This window comes from Hyla sarda, chromosome 4, assembly GCF_029499605.1.
Source record: "Hyla sarda isolate aHylSar1 chromosome 4, aHylSar1.hap1, whole genome shotgun sequence".
In the NCBI taxonomy this organism is placed as follows: domain Eukaryota; kingdom Metazoa; phylum Chordata; class Amphibia; order Anura; family Hylidae; genus Hyla; species Hyla sarda.
The window spans coordinates 31,256,886-31,278,708 of NC_079192.1; the positions used below are offsets into that span (position 1 = coordinate 31,256,886).

General features: G+C 40.4%; 1 protein-coding gene across 2 annotated transcripts in view; it reads left to right on the forward strand.

Annotated features, from left to right (window-relative positions):
• MAST1 (microtubule associated serine/threonine kinase 1) overlaps positions 1 to 21,823 on the forward strand; it is a 155,736-nt gene that overhangs the window by 11,686 nt on the left and 122,227 nt on the right. The window contains exon 1 of one of the 2 annotated variants that reach the window (XM_056570346.1): positions 10,049 to 10,138. The exons of the other annotated variant lie outside the window; for it this stretch is intronic. Within the exon in view, the coding sequence (XP_056426321.1) occupies positions 10,100 to 10,138 (39 nt within the window). The 5' untranslated portion in view covers positions 10,049 to 10,099. Of the gene's footprint in view, positions 1 to 10,048; positions 10,139 to 21,823 lie in introns of those variants that run through there. 2 annotated transcript variants of the gene reach the window in all.

The window sequence follows — 21,823 nt, forward strand, 5'->3', positions numbered from 1 at the left end:
TCTAAGGGTTAATATGGTGACTTACTGGGACTAGTAGTGGATACCCAGAGGTCTGGCGGCTTTAACCCTTGCACCATCACACTCTCTCTAATGTCTTGGCTGGACCGATAGGGTGTGATCGTGACAACTGGTGGCAGCGTCGGGATATATTTAGAGATTTTTAGTGCTTGCTGGATTTTACCTGTAAGGAAATCTTGGCACTAAAAAAGAAATTGCATACATCTTCTTGTGTGTAAATTCCAAAGACAGAGCTCAGTGCTGGTTTAAAAGACATATAAAAAGAGTGCAAGACAGTTCTGTCCTCCCCATCTCCTGTTTTACCTCCTCTGTCTCATCTCGGAAATATGGAGGCATATCGCAAGCAGTCCAAGCCTGCACTGGAGCTAATGTGCCAAGAAAAGGACATCCCTACTGCAGGAAAGAACAAGGAACAACTTATTGCTGATCTTGTGGAGTCTGATGCCTGTGCAGAAGAGCTGAGTGACATGAGACAAAGTCCTACAGCTGGAACTGCCATCCAAGGACTGATATCTCCTGGGGAATACAACATTACTCCCCATCAGGACAGTACTCCCCATGAGGCCTTGGACTCTTATATGCGGACTGCCTTACAACACCTTGGGAATGTGGATGCTAATATGAAACTCCAACTGCTTCTCCAGTACCAAACCGCAGAGGGAGAGGCACGAGCTGCTGAGAGAGAGGCCCAGGCACGAGCCGCAGAAAGAGAGGCCCAGGCACAAGCCGCAGAAAGAGAGGCACGAGTCGCAGAGAGAGAGGCGTCAGAAAGAGAGGCCCAGCGAAGGCATGAACTGGAGGTTCTGAGGCTGAGAGGGGATGCTTCATCCGCACAGATTGATGTGCAGGATCAAGGAGACCACAAACCCGCTTGGAACATTTCCCCATGTTGGAGAAAGATGGTGATCTGGATGTGTTCCTGAGGGGATTTGAAAAGGTTTGCCGGCAGTTCCATCTACCTAAGGAACAGTGGGGACGATATCTAACCCCACAGCTGCGAGGGAAAGCTCTGGATGTGTTTGCTTCTCTTTCCTCTGAGAGTGACCAGGACTATGAGGCAATAAAATCTGCCCTGCTCAAAAGTTTTAATCTGACTCCAGAGACTTATCGGAAAAAGTTTCGGACTTTGCAACAAAGGGCCACAGAAAGCTGCACTCAACATGCAGGTCAGCTAAGGACTGCATTCAGGCTATGGACTGGGGGCCTACAAGTCACTACCTATGAGGCCCTGGAGGACTTGATGGTCCTGGATCAGTTTCTCCAAACACGGAGCTTTGAAGCCAGCGAGTGGATTTTGGACCGCAAACCCAAGACAGCCATGGAAGCAGCAGAACTAGGAGATAACTTTGCCAACAACCGGGCGCCAGCAGCAAAGCGTGGATCTGCACAAGCTGGAGCAAGTACCTGGAGGGGAGCCACACAACCACAGAGCACCACCAGGTCAGCCGGGAAATTCTTGCCATCATTCCCAAAAGCAACAGGAGCCACATTGGGTCAGGGGGACACCAGCCGATGTTACAGATGCAACAATATTGGGCACCTGAGTGCCACTTGCCCCAACAAAAAGAATTCTCCACCAGTAGCTGGAGGACACACAGCCGTTCTTCTGGTGTCCGGAGCGGTGGAGAAAAGAGCGGATAACCTGCAGAGTGTAACTGTGGGTGACCGGGTGACAGTGGGTTAGCGAGATTCTGGAGCCTCCTTTACCTTGGTGTGGCCTGAAGTGGTGGATACAGAGGACATCATCCCTGGAAGAACCATGGCTTCAAAAGGAATTGGAGGTGTGCGGCCTGCTGTGCCCATGGCCCGTGTGTACCTGGATTGGGGTACAGGCAAAGGTTTGCGGGAGGTGGAGGTCTCTGAGGACATCCTGTTAATGTTCTGCTGGGGAATGATTTGGGTCGGATGCTCTGTCATTATGCTCCAATGGACACTACCTGCACACCGGATGGGCTAGGAGAGAGCCCTGTTCATTCTGAGGTACTGTTCGAGACTTTGGGAGACATTGCAAGATGTGGAAACTGGGAGGGAGTGCAGGGGATTGATAAATGTTTACCTGTGACTGAACCAGTAATGTTTTCCAAAAGTGAAATGGGGTGTATTGGAAAATATGGTGACAATGCATTGCCAATGCCAAAACCTAGTGGAGATGGGCTAGGGGGAGGGGTTGGTGTGCCCCTGGTGACAGGTAAGGATGAGGGACCAGCAGTGAGTGATATATCCCAATCCTGTGAGCCTAAGGAGGAGGAGGGAAGGAGTGATAGCCCTGTGTATGATGCCTGTATTGTTATGTCTGGAACTGAGAGAGAGGAAGGTAAACCCCAGGGAGGCATACCAATGGTGGCAGTGGTAACACATCAGCAGCATGCCAGGGCTGCAGCTTTAAAAAGAATGGAGGATGGTGATGCAAGGGGCAAGCTGTGTGACATGCAAGCCACAGCAGAGGAAGGTGGAGATGCTAGTTCACCTGGGGGAAATGTGCTCCCTGATGCCACAAGATGGGGGGAGGGAAATGAGCATTTCCGTGAAGCTCTGCGCAGTGACCCTTCCTTTGTAGGGCTGAGACAACGTGCTGAACATACGTGTTGACACAGATGGGCATCGGGTATATTGGGAAAATGATATCTTGTACTGGGAGTCCCTTTCCAAAGGCATGCTAGGGGCCCAGGAGAGAGAAAGGCAGTTAGTGGTTCCTAGGCAGTACAGGAAAGAGCTGCTGAGGTTAGCCCATGAGACCCCCCTGGCAGGACATTTGGGAGTGGACAAGACAAAGTCCAGGTTGGCACACAATTTCTATTGGCCAGGTATGGGTACTGCTGTTGCAAATTACTGTAGATCCTAAGTCTGGGGATGTAACTCATGTTCCCCTAGTGCCCCTACCAGTCATATCTGTACCTTTTGAACGAGTTGCAGTGGATATTATGGGGCCTCTAGCTATACCCAGCAGCACAGGGAAACAATATATTCTTACTGTTGTAGATTATGCAACCAGGTACCCTGAAGCTGTTGCCTTATCCTCCGTCCGAGCAGATAAGGTGGCAGATGCTCTGATCAGTATTTTCTGCAGGGTAGAGTTCCCCAGAGAAATGCTCACTGATCAGGGCACCCAGTTCATGTCCAATCTCATGCAAAGTCTCTGTAAGAAGGTGAATGTACAGCACTTGGTAGCAAGCCCATACCACCCCCAAAGAAATGGTCTTTGTGAGAGGTTCAATGGCACCTTGAAACAAATGCTAAAAACCTTTGTAGAATCGGAGGGCAGAGACTGGGGGAAAGTATTTGCCCCATCTGTTATTTGCTTACAGGGAGGTAACCCAAGAGTCTACAGGTTTCTCGCCCTTTGAGTTATTGTATGGTCGCAAAGTGCGGGGTCCCCTAGATTTAGTTAGAGAAGAATAGGAAGGGGGGCTACATGTCCCTGAGACTTCTGTGGTGGAGTATGTTCTGAGATTCAGGGACAGGATGCAGGCATTGACTGGGCTGGTACATGACAACCTCATAGCGGCACAGTCCAGGCAGAAGTACTGGTGAGTATGATCGCAATGCAAGGGACCGGGTCTATGAAGTGGGACAGAAGGTAATGGTTCTGAACCCCATCAGGCAGAATAAGTTGCAGGCCGCCTGGGAGGGTCCCTTCCCCATTCTGCAGTGCCTAGAACCCACATAGTGTACACATGTAGTTGCTCTTGATGAGAAAGGTCAGAGGCAGAGACAGTACCACATTAATATGGCATACTATGACCCTGAGGAGGTGGTACTCAGTGTATGCAGTGCACCAGAGGAAGGGCTGGGTAGTGATCCCCTACTGGACCTAGTGGAGGAAGCTAAGAGCCAGGGATCCCTTCAGGATGTGGAGATCAATCCACAGCTCTCAGAGGAAAGAAAGAGGCAGCTAAGTCAGGTACTAGGCCCCTTCAGTGCCACCTTTACTGTGAAGCCAGGGCGAACTACTCTAGCCACCCATCATGTTGATACGGGGGACCAGCCACCGCTAAGACAGGTAGCCTACCGGGTATCCCCAGAGGTAAAGTCCCATATATACAAGGAGATTGAGGACATATTGAAGTTAGGGGTAATTAAGAAGTCAAAAAGCCCTTGGGCCTCCCCAGTAGTTCTGGTGTCTAAAAAGACAAATCTACTAGGTTCTGTGTGGATTACAGAAGGTTAAATGCTGTCACTACCTTTGATGCATACCCTATGCCCAGAATAGATGAACTACTTGATCAGCTAGCAGGTTCCCAATATGTGACTATCATGGATTTAAGCCAAGGGTACTGGCAGATCCCTATGACCCCAGAGGCCCAGGAGCGGTCAGCCTTGATCACTCCCTTTGGGTTGTTTGAGGGCTGTGTCATGCCTTTTGGGATGAAAAATGCCCCAGCCACTTTCCAACGACTGGTTGATCAGCTGCTAGAGGGCCATAGGGAATACGCCGTGGCCTACTTAGATGATATTGCCATATTCAGTAACACCTGGGAGGAGCACCTGAGTCACCTGGGCAAGGTGGTAAAGCAAATAGCTGAGGCAGGGCTTACCATAAAACCAGAAAAGTGTCAAGTTGGCATGACAGAAGAGCAGTATCTAGGACATAGGGTAGGGGGAGAGTCTCTGCGCCCTGAGCCCAGTAAGGTGGAGTCTATTATGGCCTGGCCAATTCCTAAGACCAAAAAGCAGGTCATGTCCTTTTTGGGGACTGCAGGGTATTATCGTAGATTTGTCCCAGATTATAGTAAGATAGCAAAACCTCTCACAGACTTGACAAAAAAGAAGGTGTCCAAGCAAATTACATGGACTGAGGATTGTGATAAGTCCTTCATTGCCCTCAAGACTGCACTGTCCAACTCTCCGGTCCTCCAGGCCCCAGATTTCAGTAGGAGGTTTGTGGTACAAACAGATGCTTCCAATTTTGATCTGGGGGCTGTTCTTAGCCAAGTAAACTCCAATGGGGAAGAACACCCCATTCTCTTCCTGAGTAGGAAGCTATTGCCTAGAGAAGTAGCCTATGCGGTCTAGAGAAGGAATGTCTAGCTGTGGTCTGGGCTTTGCAAAAATTACAGCCATACCTGTACGGCAGGGATTTTACTGTCATAACTGATCACAACCCTCTACATTGGTTGGACAGAGTGTCAGGTAACAATGGCAAACTGCTTCGCTGGAGTCTTATCCTCCAACAATATAATTTCACTGTCCAACACAGGAAAGGAACCCTGCATCAAAATGCAGATGGATTATCGCGTCAGGGAGAAATAGATGGTTAATGGAGACAGATCTATCAGCCTGGACAGGCAAGATCTCTCTGTCCCCATCTTAAGGGGGAGGTGTCAGGCCCAAGGCCTGTTTATTAAAAATCCTATATGTATATTATAATTATAACTGTGTGTGATGGTATTATTATACAGTGCAGTGTAATCATTATTAGTGTATATGTGGTATTATTATACAGTGCAGTGTAATCATTATTAGTGTATATGTGGTATTATTATACAGTGTAGTGTAATCATTATTAGTGTATATGTGGTATTATTATACAGTGTAGTGTAATCATTATTATTGTATATGTGGTATTATTATACAGTGCAGTGTAATCATTATTAGTATATATGTGGTATTATTATACAGTGTAGTGTAATCATTATTATTGTATATGTGGTATTATTATACAGTGCAGTGTAATCATTATTAGTGTATATGTGGTATTATTATACAGTGCAGTGTAATCATTATTAGTGTATATGTGGTATTATTATACAGTGCAGTGTAATCATTATTAGTGTATATGTGGTACTATTATACAGTGCAGTGTAATCATTATTAGTGTATATGTGGTATTATTATACAGTGCAGTGTAATCATTATTAGTGTATATGTGGTATTATACAGTGCAGTGTGGTCATTATTAGTGTATATGTGGTATTATTATACAGTGCAGTGTAATCATTATTAGTATATATGTGGTATTATTATACAGTGCAGTGTAATCATTATTAGTGTATATGTGGTACTATTATACAGTGCAGTGTAATCATTATTAGTGTATATGTGGTATTATTATACAGTGCAGTGTAATCATTATTAGTGTATATGTGGTATTATTATACAGTGCAGTGTAATCATTATTAGTGTATATGTGGTACTATTATACAGTGCAGTGTAATCATTATTAGTGTATATGTGGTATTATTATACAGTGCAGTGTAATCATTATTAGTGTATATGTGGTATTATTATACAGTGCAGTGTAATCATTATTAGTGTATATGTGGTATTATTATACAGTGTAGTATAATCATTATTAGTGTATATGTGGTATTATTATACAGTGCAGTGTAATCATTATAAGTGTATATGTGGTATTATTATACAGTGCAGTGTAATCATTATTAGTATATATATGTGGTATTATTATACAGTGCAGTGTAATCATTATTAGTGTATATGTGGTATTATTATACAGTGCAGTGTAATCATTATTAGTTTATATGTGGTATTATTATACAGTGCAGTGTAATCATTATTAGTGTATATGTGGTATTATTATACAGTGCAGTGTAATCATTATTATTGTATATGTGGTATTATTATACATTGTAGTGTAATCATTATTAGTGTATATGTGGTATTATTATACAGTGCAGTGTAATCATTATTAGTGTATATGTGGTATTATTATACAGTGCAGTGTGGTCATTATTAGTATATATGTGGTATTATTATACAGTGCAGTGTAATCATTATTAGTGTATATGTGGTATTATTATACAGTGCAGTGTAATCATTATTAGTGTATATATGTGGTATTATTATACATTGTAGTGTAATCATTATTAGTGTATATGTGGTATTATTATACAGTGTAGTGTAATCATTATTAGTGTATATATGTGGTATTATTATACAGTGTAGTGTAATTATTATTAGTGTATATGTGGTATTATACAGTGCAGTGTAATCATTATTAGTGTATATGTGGTATTATTATACAGTGCAGTGTAATCATTATTAGTATATATGTGGTATTATTATACAGTGCAGTGTAATCATTATTAGTATATATGTGATATTATTATACAGTGCAGTGTAATCATTATTAGTGTATATGTGGTATTATTATACAGTGCAGTGTAATCATTATTAGTGTATATGTGGTATTATTATACAGTGCAGTGTAATCATTATTAGTATATATGTGGTATTATTATACAGTGCAGTGTAATTATTATTAGTGTATATGTGGTATTATACTGTGCAGTGTAATCATTATTAGTGTATATGTGGTATTATTATACAGTGCAGTGTAATCATTATTAGTGTATATGTGGTATTATTATACAGTGCAGTGTAATCATTATTAGTGTATATGTGGTATTATTATACAGTGCAGTGTAATTATTATTAGTGTATATGTGGTATTATTATACAGTGCAGTGTAATCATTATTAGTGTATATGTGGTATTATTATACAGTGCAGTGTGGTCATTATTAGTGTATATGTGGTATTATTATACAGTGCAGTGTAATCATTATTAGTGTATATGTGGTATTATTATACAGTGCAGTGTGGTCATTATTAGTGTATATGTGGTATTATTATACAGTGCAGTGTAATCATTATTAGTATATATGTGGTATTATTATACAGTGTAGTGTAATCATTATTAGTATATATGTGGTATCATTATACAGTGCAGTGTAATCATTATTAGTATATATGTGGTATCATTATACAGTGCAGTGTAATCATTATTAGTATATATGTGGTATTATTATACTGTGCAGTGTAATCATTATTAGTGTATATGTGGTATTATTATACAGTGTAGTGTAATCATTATTAGTGTATATGTGGTATTATTATACAGTGCAGTGTAATCATTATTAGTATATATGTGGTATTATTATACAGTGCAGTGTAATCATTATTAGTATATATGTGGTATTATTATACAGTGCAGTGTAATCATTATTAGTGTATATGTGGTATTATTATACAGTGCAGTGTAATCATTATTAGTGTATATGTGGTATTATTATACAGTGCAGTGTAATCATTATTATTGTATATGTGGTATTATTATACAGTGCAGTGTAATCATTATTATTGTATATGTGGTATTATTATACAGTGCAGTGTAATCATTATTATTGTATATGTGGTATTATTATACAGTGCAGTGTAATCATTATTAGTGTATATGTGGTATTATACTGTGCAGTGTAATCATTATTATTGTATATGTGGTATTATTATACAGTGCAGTGTAATTATTATTAGTGTATATGTGGTATTATTATACAGTGCAGTGTAATCATTATTAGTATATATGTGGTATTATTATACTGTGCAGTGTAATCATTATTAGTGTATATGTGGTATTATACAGTGTAGTGTAATCATTATTAGTGTATATGTGGTATTATTATACAGTGCAGTGTAATCATTATTATTGTATATGTGATATTATTATACAGTTCAGTGTAATCATTATTAGTGTATATGTGGTATTATTATACAGTGCAGTGTAATCATTATTAGTGTATATGTGGTATTATCATACAGTGCAGTGTAATCATTATTAGTGTATATGTGGTATTTTTATACTGTGTAATGTAATTATTATTAGTGTATATGTGGTATTATTATACAGTGCAGTGTAATCATTATTAGTGTATATGTGGTATTATTATACTGTGCAGTGTAATCATTATTAGTGTATATGTGGTATTATTATACTGTGCAGTGTAATCATTATTAGTGTATATGTGGTATTATTATACAGTGCAGTGTAATCATTATTAGTGTATATGTGGTATTATCATACAGTGCAGTGTAATCATTATTAGTGTATATGTGGTATTATTATACAGTGCAGTGTAATCATTATTAGTGTATATGTGGTATTATACAGTGCAGTGTAATCATTATTAGTGTATATGTGGTATTATTATACTGTGCAGTGTAATCATTATTAGTGTATATGTGGTATTATACAGTGCAGTGTAATCATTATTAGTGTATATGTGGTATTATTATACTGTGCAGTGTAATCATTATTAGTGTATATGTGGTATTATACAGTGCAGTGTAATCATTATTAGTGTATATGTGGTATTATTATACAGTGCAGTGTAATCATTATTAGTATATATGTGGTATTATTATACAGTGCAGTGTAATCATTATTAGTGTATATGTGGTATTATACAGTGCAGTGTAATCATTATTAGTGTATATGTGGTATTATTATACTGTGCAGTGTAATCATTATTAGTGTATATGTGGTATTATACAGTGCAGTGTAATCATTATTAGTGTATATGTGGTATTATTATACAGTGCAGTGTAATCATTATTAGTGTATATGTGGTATTATTATACTGTGCAGTGTAATCATTATTAGTGTATATGTGGTATTATACAGTGTAGTGTAATCATTATTAGTGTATATGTGGTATTATTATACAGTGCAGTGTAATCATTATTAGTGTATATGTGGTATTATTATACAGTGCAGTGTAATCATTATTAGTGTATATGTGGTATTATACAGTGCAGTGTAATCATTATTAGTGTATATGTGGTATTATTATACAGTGCAGTGTAATCATTATTAGTGTATATGTGGTATTATACAGTGCAGTGTAATCATTATTAGTGTATATGTGGTATTATTATACAGTGCAGTGTAATCATTATTAGTGTATATGTGGTATTATTATACAGTTCAGTGTAATCATTATTAGTGTATATGTGGTATTATACAGTGCAGTGTAATCATTATTAGTGTATATGTGGTATTATACAGTGCAGTGTGGTCATCCGAGCAGCCTGTAGTGATCAGATAAGATCAGCACCAGGGACAGCTCCATGATGTATTGAGGCAGAGGTCTTCTCCGTGTACCTGTCCTATATTCCAGTATATTGGGGGTCTCCCCTCCCTCAGTAGCTGATCTTTTGTGTTGATGTGATATAGCAGTATGCCAGCCTCCTCCCTCCCCTCCCCTTTCTTCTCCTCCCTCTCTCCTCTCCTCCTGTATCTCCCCCCCCTCCCTGTCTCATTCTCTCCGCACTCTCCATATGACATGGATGATTCTGCCATCATCAGACGCAGGAGGCTGCAGGTACAGTTCTCGCCCCTGTCCCCCTTTATCCCACTCTTCTGTCTGTGGGTATTGTTGGCTGTCACTTTGCTGAGCCGGTCTTAGATCTCCTGGTGGATTTACTGTAATGCTCCATCATTTCCTTGTGCTGGCATATCTTCACTGCCACCCTATAGCAGTACTCCTCCCTCCATCCTGCTCACTCCCCCTCCCTTCCCCCTCCTCTTATAAGTGGCCGTACCTACATGTAACACATATGTGTTATATGTACCTGTCCTAGGTATAAACACATCCTCTCCCTGCAAACCATTATAATACTTAGTATTGTCTCTCCATATAACATCTGCCATATCTTCTCTTATTCTACCATAGACCCTCTCCTTATATCCAATCATTTACTTCATTTACCCTCTTCTTAGATTTTCCTATATTACTATATATCTCCTCCTATTACTCCATATAACCTCCCTATATCTCCTCCTATTACTCCATATAACCTCCATATATCTTCTCCTATTACTCCATATAACCTCCCTATATCTCCTCCTATTACTCCATATAACTTCCTCTATATCTCCTCCTATTACTCCATATAACCTCCCTATATCTCCTCCTATTACTCCATATAGCCTCCCCTATATCTCCTCCTATTACTCCATATAACCTCCCTATATCTCCTCCTATTACTCCATATAACCTCCTCTATATCTCCTCCTATTACTCCATATAACCTCTCCTATATCTCCTATTACTCCATATAACCTCCCCTATATCTCCTCCTATTACTCCATATAACCTCCCCTATATCTCCTCCTATTACTCCATATAACCTCTCCTATTACTCCATATAACCTCCCTATATCTCCTCCTATTACTCCATATAACCTCTCCTATTACTCCATATAACCTCCTTATATCTCCTCCTATTACTCCATATAACCTCTCCTATTACTCCATATAATCTCCCCTATATCTCCTCCTATTACTCCATATAACCTCCCTATATCTCCTCCTATTACTCCATATAACCTCCCTATATCTCCTCCTATTACTCCATATAACCTCCCTATGTCTCCTCCTATTACTCCATATAACATCCCTATATCTCCTCCTATTACTCCATATAACCACCCTATATCTCCTCCTATTACTCCATATAACCTCCCTATATCTCCTCCTATTACTCCATATAACCTCCCTATATCTCCTCCTATTACTCCATATAACCTCCCTATATCTCCTCCTATTACTCCATATAACCTCTCCTATATCTCCTCCTATTACTCCATATAACCTCTCCTATATCTCCTCCTATTACTCCATATAACATCTCCTATATCTCCTCCTATTACTCCATATAACCTCCCCTATATCTCCTCCTATTACTCCATATAGCCTTTCCTATATCTCCTTCTATTACTCCATATAACCTCCCCTATATCTCCTCCTATTACTCCATATAACCTCCCTATGTCTCCTCCTATTACTCCATATAACATCCCTATATCTCCTCCTATTACTCCATATAACCACCCTATATCTCCTCCTATTACTCCATATAACCTCCCTATATCTCCTCCTATTACTCCATATAACCTCCCTATATCTCCTCCTATTACTCCATATAACCTCTCCTATATCTCCTCCTATTACTCCATATATCCTCCCTATATCTCCTCCTATTACTCCATATAATCTCCCCTATATCTCCTCCTATTACTCCATATAATCTCCCCTATATCTCCTCCTATTACTCCATATAACCTCCTATATCTCCTCCTATTACTCCATATAACCTCCCTATATCTCCTCCTATTACTCCATATAACCTTCCCATATCTCCTCCTATTACTCCATATAACCTCCCTATGTCTCCTCCTATTACTCCATATAACCTCCCTATATCTCCTCCTATTACTCCATATAACCTCCCTATATCTCTTCCTATTACTCCATATAACCTCCCTATATCTCCTCCTATTACTCCATATAACCCCCTATATCTCCTCCTATTACTCCATATAATCTCGCCTATATCTCCTCCTATTACTCCATATAACCTCCCTATATCTCCTCCTATTACTTCATATAACCTCCCCCTATATCTCCTCTTATTACTCCATATAACCTCTCCTATATCTTCTACTATTACTCCATATAACCTCTCCTATATCTCATCCTATTACTCCATATAACCTCCCTATATCTCCTCCTATTACTCCATATAACCTCACTATATCTCCTCCTATTACTCCATATAACATCCCCTATATCTCCTCCTATTACTCCATATAACCTCCCCTATATCTCCTCCTAATACTCTATATAATCTCCCCTATATCTCCTCCTATTACTCCATATAACCTCTCCTATATCTCCTCCTTTTACTCCATATAACCTCCCTATATCTACTGTTATTACTCCATATAACCTCCCTGTATCTCCTGCTATTACTCCATATAACCTCTCCTATATCTCCTCCTATTACTCCATATGACCTCCCTATATCTCCACCTATTACTCCATATAACCTCCCTATATCTCCTCCTATTACTCTATATAACCTCTCCTATATCTCCTATTACTCCATATAGCCTCTCCTATATCTCCTCCTAATACTCCATATAATCTCCCCTATATCTCCTCCTATTACTCCATATAACCTCTCCTATATCTCCTCCTTTTACTCTATATAACCTCCCTATATCTACTGTTATTACTGCATATAACCTCTCCTATATCTCCTCCTATTACTCCATATAACCTCCCTATATCTCCTCCTATTACTCCATATAACCTCCCTATATCTCCTCCTATTTCTCTATACAACCTGTCCTATATCTCCTCCTATTACTCCATATAGCCTCCCCTATATCTCCTCCTATTACTCCATGTAACCTCCCTATATCTCCTCCTATTACTCCATATAACCTCCCTATATCTCCTCCTATTACTCCATATAACCTCTCCTATATCTCCTCCTATTACTCCATATAACCTCCCTATATCTCCTCCTATTACCCCATATAACCTCCCTATATCTCCTCCTATGACTCCATATAACCTCCCTATATCTCCTCCTATTACTCCATATAACCTCCCTATATCTCCTCCTATTACTCCATATAACCTCTACTATATTTCCTCCTATTACTCCATATAACCTCCCTATATCTCCTCCTATTACTCCATATAACCTCCCTATATCTGCTCCTATTACTCTATATAACCTCTCCTATATCTCCTCCTATTACTCCATATAACCTCCCTATATCGCCTCCTATTACTCCATATAACCTCCCTTATATCTCCTCCTATTACTCCATATAACCTTCCCTATATCTCCCCCTATTACTCCATATAACCTCCCTATATCTCCTCCTATTACTCCATATAACCTCCCTATATCTCCTCCTATTACTCCATATAGCCTCCCCTATATCTCCTCCTATTACTCCATATAATCTCCCCTATATTTCCTCCTATTACTCCATATAACCTCCCTATATCTCCTCCTATTACTCCATATAACCTCCCTATATCTCCTCCTATTACTCCATATGACCTCCCTATATCTCCTCCTATTACTCCATATGACCTCCCTATATCTCCTCCTATTACTCCATATAACCTCCCTATATCTCCTCTTATTACTCCATATAACCTCCCTATATCTCCTCCTATTACTCCATATAACCTCTCCTATATCTCCTCCTATTACTCCATATAACCTCCCTATATCTCCTCCTATTACTCCATATAACCTCCCCCTATATATCCTCCTATTACTCCATATAACCTCTCTATATCTCCTCCTATTACTCCATATAACCTCTCCTATATCTCCTCCTATTACTCCATATAACCTCCCTATATCTCCTCCTATTACTCCATATAATCTCCCCTATATCTCCTCCTATTACTCCGTATAACCTCCCTATATCTCCTCCTATTACTCCATATAATCTCCCCTATATCTCCTCCTATTACTCCATATAATCTCCCCTATATCTCCTCCTATTACTCCATATAACCTCTCCTATATCTCCTCCTATTACTCCATATAACCTCCCTATATCTCCTCCTCTTACTCCATATAACCTCTCTATATCTCTTCCTATTACTCTATATAACCTCTCCTATATCTCCTCCTATAACTCCATATAACCTCCCTATATCTCCTCCTATTACTCCATATAACCTCTCCTATATCTCCTCCTAATACTCCATATAATCTCCCCTATATCTCCTCCTATTACTCCATATAACCTCTCCTATATCTCCTCCTATTACTCCATATAACCTCCCTATATCTCCTGTTATTACTCCATATAACCTCTTCTATATCTCTTCCTATTACTCCATATAACCTCCTTATATCTACTCCTATTACTCTATATAACCTCCCTAGATCTCCTCCTATTACTCTATATAACCTCTCCTATATCTCCTCCTATTACTCCATATAGCCTCCCCTATATCTCCTCCTTTTACTCCATATAACCTCTCCTATACCTCCTCCTATTACTCCATATAACCTCCCTATATCATCTCCTATTACTCCATATAACCTCCCTATATCTCCTCCTATTACTCCATATAACCTCCCTATATTTCCTCCTATTACTCCATATAACCTCCCTATATCTCCTCCTATTTCTCCATATAACCTCCCTATATCTCCTCCTTTTACTCCATATAACCTCCCTATATCTCCTCCTATTACTCCATATAACCTCCATATATCTCCTCCTATTACTCCATATAACCTCCCTATATCTCCTCCTATTACTCCATATAACCTCCCCTATATCTCCTCCTATTACTCCATATAACCTCTCCTATATCTCCTCCTATTACTCCATATAACCTCCCTATATCTCCTCCTATTACTCCATATAACCTCCCTATATCTCCTCCTATTACTCCATATAACCTCTCCTATATCTCCTCCTATTACTCCATATAACCTCCCTATATCTCCTCCTATTACTCCATATAACCTCTCCTATATCTCCTCCTAATACTCCATATAATCTCCCTATATCTCCTCCTATTACTCCATATAACTTCTCCTATATCTCCTCTTATTACTCCATATAACCTCTCCTATATCTCCTCGTATTACTCCATATAGCCTCTCCCTATATCTCCTCCTATTACTCCATATAACCTCCCCTATATCTCCTCCTATTACTCCATATAACCTCCCTATATCTCCTCCTATTACTCCATATATCCTCCCCTATATCTCCTCCTATTACTCCATATAACCTCCCTATATCGCCTCCTATTACTCCATATAACCTCCCTTATATCTCCTCCTATTACTCCATATAACCTTCCCTTTATCTCCCCCTATTACTCCATATAACCTCCCTATATGTCCTCCTATTACTCCATATAACCTCCCTATATCTCCTCCTATTACTCCATATAACCTCCCCCTATATCTCCTCCTATTACTCCATATAACCTCTCTATATCTCTTCCTATTACTCCATATAACCTCTCCTATATCTCCTCCTATTACACCATATATTCTCCCTATATCTCCTCCTATTACTCCATATAATCTCCCCTATATCTCCTCCTATTACTCCATATAACCTCCCTATATCTCCTCCTATTACTCCATATAACCTCTCCTATTTCTCCTCCTATTACTCCATATAACCCCCCTATATCTCCTCCTATTACTCCATATAACCTCCCTATATCTCCTGTTATTACTCCATTTAACCTCTCCTATATCTCCTCCTATTACTCCATATAACCTCCCTATATCTCCTCTTATTACTCTCTATAACCTCTCCTATATCTCCTCCTATTACTCCATATAGCCTCCCCTATATCTCCTCCTATTACTCCATATAACCTCCCCTATATCTCCTCCTATTACTCCATATAACCTCTCCTATATCTCCTCCTATTACTCCATATAACCTCCCTATATCTCCTCCTATTACTCCATATAACCTCCCTATATCTCCTCCTATTACTCCATATAACCTCTCCTATATCTCCTCCTATTACTCCATATAACCTCCCTATATCTCCTATTACTCCATATAACCTCTCCTATATCTCCTCCTATTACTCCATATAGCCTCCCTATATCTCCTCCTATTACTCCATATAACCTCTCTATATCTCCTCCTATTACTCCATATAACCTATCCTATATCTCCTCCTATTACTCCATATAACCTCCCTATATCTCCTCCTATTACTCCATATAATCTCCCCTATATCTCCTCCTATTACTCCATATAACCTCACTATATTTCCTCCTATTACTCCATATAACCTCTCCTATATCTCCTCCTATTACTCCATATAACCTCCCTATATCTCCTCCTATTACTCCATATAACCTCTCCTATATCTCCTCCTATTACTCCATATAACCTCCCTATATCTCCTCCTATTACTCCATATAACCTCTCTATATCTCCTCCTATTACTCCATATAACCTCCCTATATTTCTTCCTATTACTCCATATAACCTCCCTATATCTCCTCCTATTTCTCCATATAACCTCCCTATATCTCCTCCCTTTACTCCATATAACCTCCCTATATCTCCTCCTATTACTCCATATAACCTCCATATATCTCCTCCTATTACTCCATATAACCTCCCTATATCTCCTCCTATTACTCCATATAACCTCCCCTATATCTCCTCCTATTACTCCATATAACCTCCCTATATCTCCTCCTATTACTCCATATAACCTCCCTATATCTCCTCCTATTACTCCATATAACCTCCCTATATCTCCTCCTATTACTCCATATAACCTCTCCTATATCTACTCCTATTACACCATATAACCTCCCTATATCTCCTCCTATTACTCCATATAACCTCCCCTATATCTCCTCCTATTACTCCATATAACCTCCCTATATCTCCTCCTATTACTCCATATAACCTCCCTATATCTCCTCCTATTACTCCATATATCCTCCCCTATATCTCCTCCTATTACTCCATATAACCTCCCTATATCGCCTCCTATTACTCCATATAACCTCCCTTATATCTCCTCCTATTACTCCATATAACCTTCCCTATATCTCCCCCTATTACTCCATATAACCTCCCTATATGTCCTCCTATTACTCCATATAACCTCCCTATATCTCCTCCTATTACTCCATATAACCTCCCTATATCTCCTCCTATTACTCCATATAACCTCCCTATATCTCCTCTTATTGCTCTCTATAACCTCTCCTATATCTCCTCCTATTACTCCATATAGCCTCCCCTATATCTCCTCCTATTACTTCATATAACCTCCCCTATATCTCCTCCTATTACTCCATATAACCTCCCTATATCGCCTCCTATTACTCCATATAACCTCCCTTATATCTCCTCCTATTACTCCATATAACCTTCCCTATATCTCCCCCTATTACTCCATATAACCTCTCCTATATCTTCTCCTATTACTCCATATAACCTCCCTATATCTCCTATTACTCCATATAACCTCTCCTATATCTCCTCCTATTACTCCATATAGCCTCCCTATATCTCCTCCTATTACTCCATATAACCTCTCTATATCTCCTCCTATTACTCCATATAACCTCCCTATATCTGCTCCTATTACTCCATATAATCTCCCCTATATCTCCTCCTATTACTCCATATAACCTCCCTATATCTCCTCCTATTACTCCATATAATCTCCCCTATATCTCCTCCTATTACTCCATATAACCTCACTATATTTCCTCCTATTACTCCATATAACCTCTCCTATATCTCCTCCTATTACTCCATATAACCTCCCTATATCTCCTCCTATTACTCCATATAACCTCTCCTATATCTCCTCATATTACTCCATATAACCTCCCTATATCTTCTCCTAATACTCCATATAACCTCTCCTATATCTCCTCCTATTACTCCATATAACCTCCCTATATCTCCTCCTATTACTCCATATAACCTGTCCTATATCTCCTCCTATTACTTTATATAACCTCCCTATATCTCCTCCTATTACTCCATATAACCTCTCCTATATCTCCTCCTATTACTCCATATAACCTCCCCTATATCTCCTCCTATTACTCCATATAACCTCTCCTATATCTCCTCCTATTACTCCATATAACCTCCCTATATCTCCTCCTATTACTCCATATAACCTCTCCTATATCTCCTGCTATTACTCCATATAACCTCCCTCTATCTCCTCCTATTACTCTATATAACCTCTCCTATATCTCCTCCTATTACTCCATATAACCTCCATATATCTCCTCCTATTACTCCATATAACCTCCCTATATCTCCTCCTATTACTTCATATAACCTTCCCCATATATCTCCTCCTATTACTCCATATAACCTTTCCCATATCTCCTCCTATTACTCCATATAACTTCTCCTATATCTCCTCCTATTACTCCATATAACCTTCCCCATATATCTCCTCCTATTACTCCATATAACCTTTCCCATATCTCCTCCTATTACTCCATATAACCTCTCCTATATCTCCTCCTATTATTCTATATAACCTCCGTATATCGCCTCCTATTACTCCATATAACCTCTCCTATATCTCCTCCTATTACTCCATATAACCTCCCTATATCTCCTCCTATTACTCCATATAACCTCCCTATATCTCCTCCTATTACGCCATATAATCTCCCTATATATCCTCCTATTACTCCATATAACCTCCATATATCTCCTCCTATTACTCCATATAACCTCTCTATATCTCCTCCTATTACTCCATATAACCTCCCTATATCTCCTATTACTCCATATAACCTCTCCTATATCTCCTCCTATTACTCCATATAATCTCCCTATATATCCTCCTATCACTCCATATAACCTCCCTATATCTCCTCCTATTACTCCATATAACCTCCCCTATATCTCCTCCTATTACTCCATATAACCTCCCTATATCTCCTCCTATTACTCCATATAATCTCCCTATATCTCCTCCTATTACTCCATATAACCTCTCCTATATCTCCTCCTATTACTCCATATAACCTCCCCTATATCTCCTCCTATTACTCTATATAACCTCCTCTATATCTCCTCCTATTACTCCATATAACCTCCCTATATCTCCTCCTATTACTCCATATAACCTCCCTATATCTCCTCCTATTACTCCATATAACCTCTCCTATATCTCCTCCTATTACTCCATATAACCTCTCCTATATCTCCTCCTATTACTCCATATAACCTCCATATATCTCCTCCTATTACTCCATATAACCTCCCTATATCTCCTCCTATTACTTCACATACTATCTTTCTATATTTCCTTCTTGTTATTACTAACCATTACTCCTCCTCCCAATCCACATAAAGGGGGTTTCCCACTATATAGTCCTATGACAATTCTTACCACAAGTTATAGAACGTGACTGTCACGATGCCGGCTGGCAGGTAGTGGATCCTCTGTGCCAGAGAGGGATTGGCGTGGACCGTGCTAGTGGATCGGTTCTAAGTCACTACTGGTTTTCACCAGAGCCCGCCGCAAAGCGGGATGGTCTTGCTGCGGCGGTAGTGACCAGGTCGTATCCACTAGCAACGGCTCAACCTCTCTGACTGCTGAAGATAGGCGCGGTACAAGGGAGTAGACAGAAGCAAGGTCGGACGTAGCAGAAGGTCGGGGCAGGCAGCAAGGATCGTAGTCGGGGGCAACGGCAGGAGGTCTGGAACACAGGCTAGGAACACACAAGGAAACGCTTTCACTGGCACAATGGCAACAAGATCCGGCGAGGGAGTGAAGGGGAAGTGAGGTATAAATAGGGAGTGCACAGGTGAACACACTAATTGGAACCACTGCGCCAATCAGCGGCGCAGTGGCCCTTTAAATCGCAGAGACCCGGCGCGCGCGCGCCCTAGGGAGCGGGGCCGCGCGCCGGGACAGGAAAGACGGGGAGCGAGTCAGGTACGGGAGCCGGGATGCACATCGCGAGCGGGCGCTACCCGCATCGCGAATCGCATCCCGGCTGGAGACGGTATCGCAGCGCACCGGGTCAGTGGAGCTGCCCGGAGCGCTGCGGTAGCGAGAGAGAAGCGAGCGCTCCGGGGAGGAGCGGGGACCCGGAGCGCTCGGCGTAACAGTGACCTAGTCAAACTCATTTGATGGAACCCCCCTTTAATTAAAAGGAAAGAGTCACAATTTCTCTGTTTTTGTTGTTAAACCTTTGGTGTGGCTTATAAAAAAGAGATCTAAATATCTCTTCATACTTAGTTATAGAACACTTTGTTAGTTTTAAGGGTCAGAGGTTCAGTTAAGTATGTCACATGACTCTTTTCAGCCCTTTTGAATGGCTGAGAACTTAAAAAGGGAGGGACATATGTGAGAGACTGTTTTCCAGCCATCAGATTGAGATTAGGGGTCCCTTTAAGTAAATAGAGTGCCCTGTCACACCCCATCTATGTTGGTGTATTATATCCTGGCTGCGTGTATATATATATATATCTCATCATGTGTTAGCGGCTGAGATGTTCCTGCCCCCTACATACCGGTCTATCGTGTGCAAAGCATTTTGGGTCATACAGGCCTTACCTGTAAATGCATTCTGGGCCATACAGGCCTATCCTGTGCAATGCATTCTGGGTCATACAGGCCTATCCTGTGCAATGCATTCTGGGTCATACAGGCCTATCCTGTGCAATGCATTCTGGGTCATACAGGTCTATCCTGTGCAATGCATTCTGGGCCATACAGGCCTAACCTATGCAATGCATTCTGGGTCATACAGGTCTATCCTGTGCAATGCATTCTGGGTCATACAGGCCTAACCTATGCAATGCATTCTGGGTCATACAGGCCTAACCTATGCAATGCATTCTGGGTCATACAGGCCTAACTTATGCAATGCATTCTGGGTCATACAGGTCTATCCTGTGCAATGCATTCTGGGTCATACAGGCCTAACCTATGCAATGCATTCTGGGTCATACAGGCCTATCCTGTGCAATGCATTCTGGGTCATACAGGCCTAACCTATGCAATGCATTCTGGGTCATACAGGCCTATCCTGTGCAATGCATTCTGACGTCTGGGAGTCTTCATCATGGCCTCTGCATTCCTTCTGCTTTCTCTGTGTACTTTTACATTTGCTTCATGCACGGCTGGTTCCTTACTGTGATGTTTATTTATGAATGTGCAATGCATTGTGGGTAGTGATGGTAAGTCGGATATGCTGCTGGGATACAGTGTATCTGCCAGTGCCGGGGATTTCACTTGCCATGCTACATTGGCATTCTGTCGCTGTGTATGCTGGCGTCTGAGCGTGTATGCATTGTGCAGATTGTAGTACAGTATATGTATACTGTACAGTTGTATCCACAGATGTAGCAGTGACATGTGTCATTTAAAGTGACACTTTACCGATAACTTCAATTTAGCGCATTTGTGTGTTCGCTCACGCTTCGCCAGCATTGATGCCTATTTTAAAGAGGTTTCCCTGAACTGTATGCCGGACATCTGACCTTATGGACTCCCACAGATCAGGTGTGACGCCCGCTCTGCCAATCACTCGCTGCAGTGATGTTCACCCTCAATGGTGATTGGCTGAGCAGAGCCATATTGTAAGTATATGTTGGGTAGGATGAAGATGCATTTGATTGAGCCCAAATAAATTTTGGATGTAAACATGGCCGTACATGTGGGATCCAC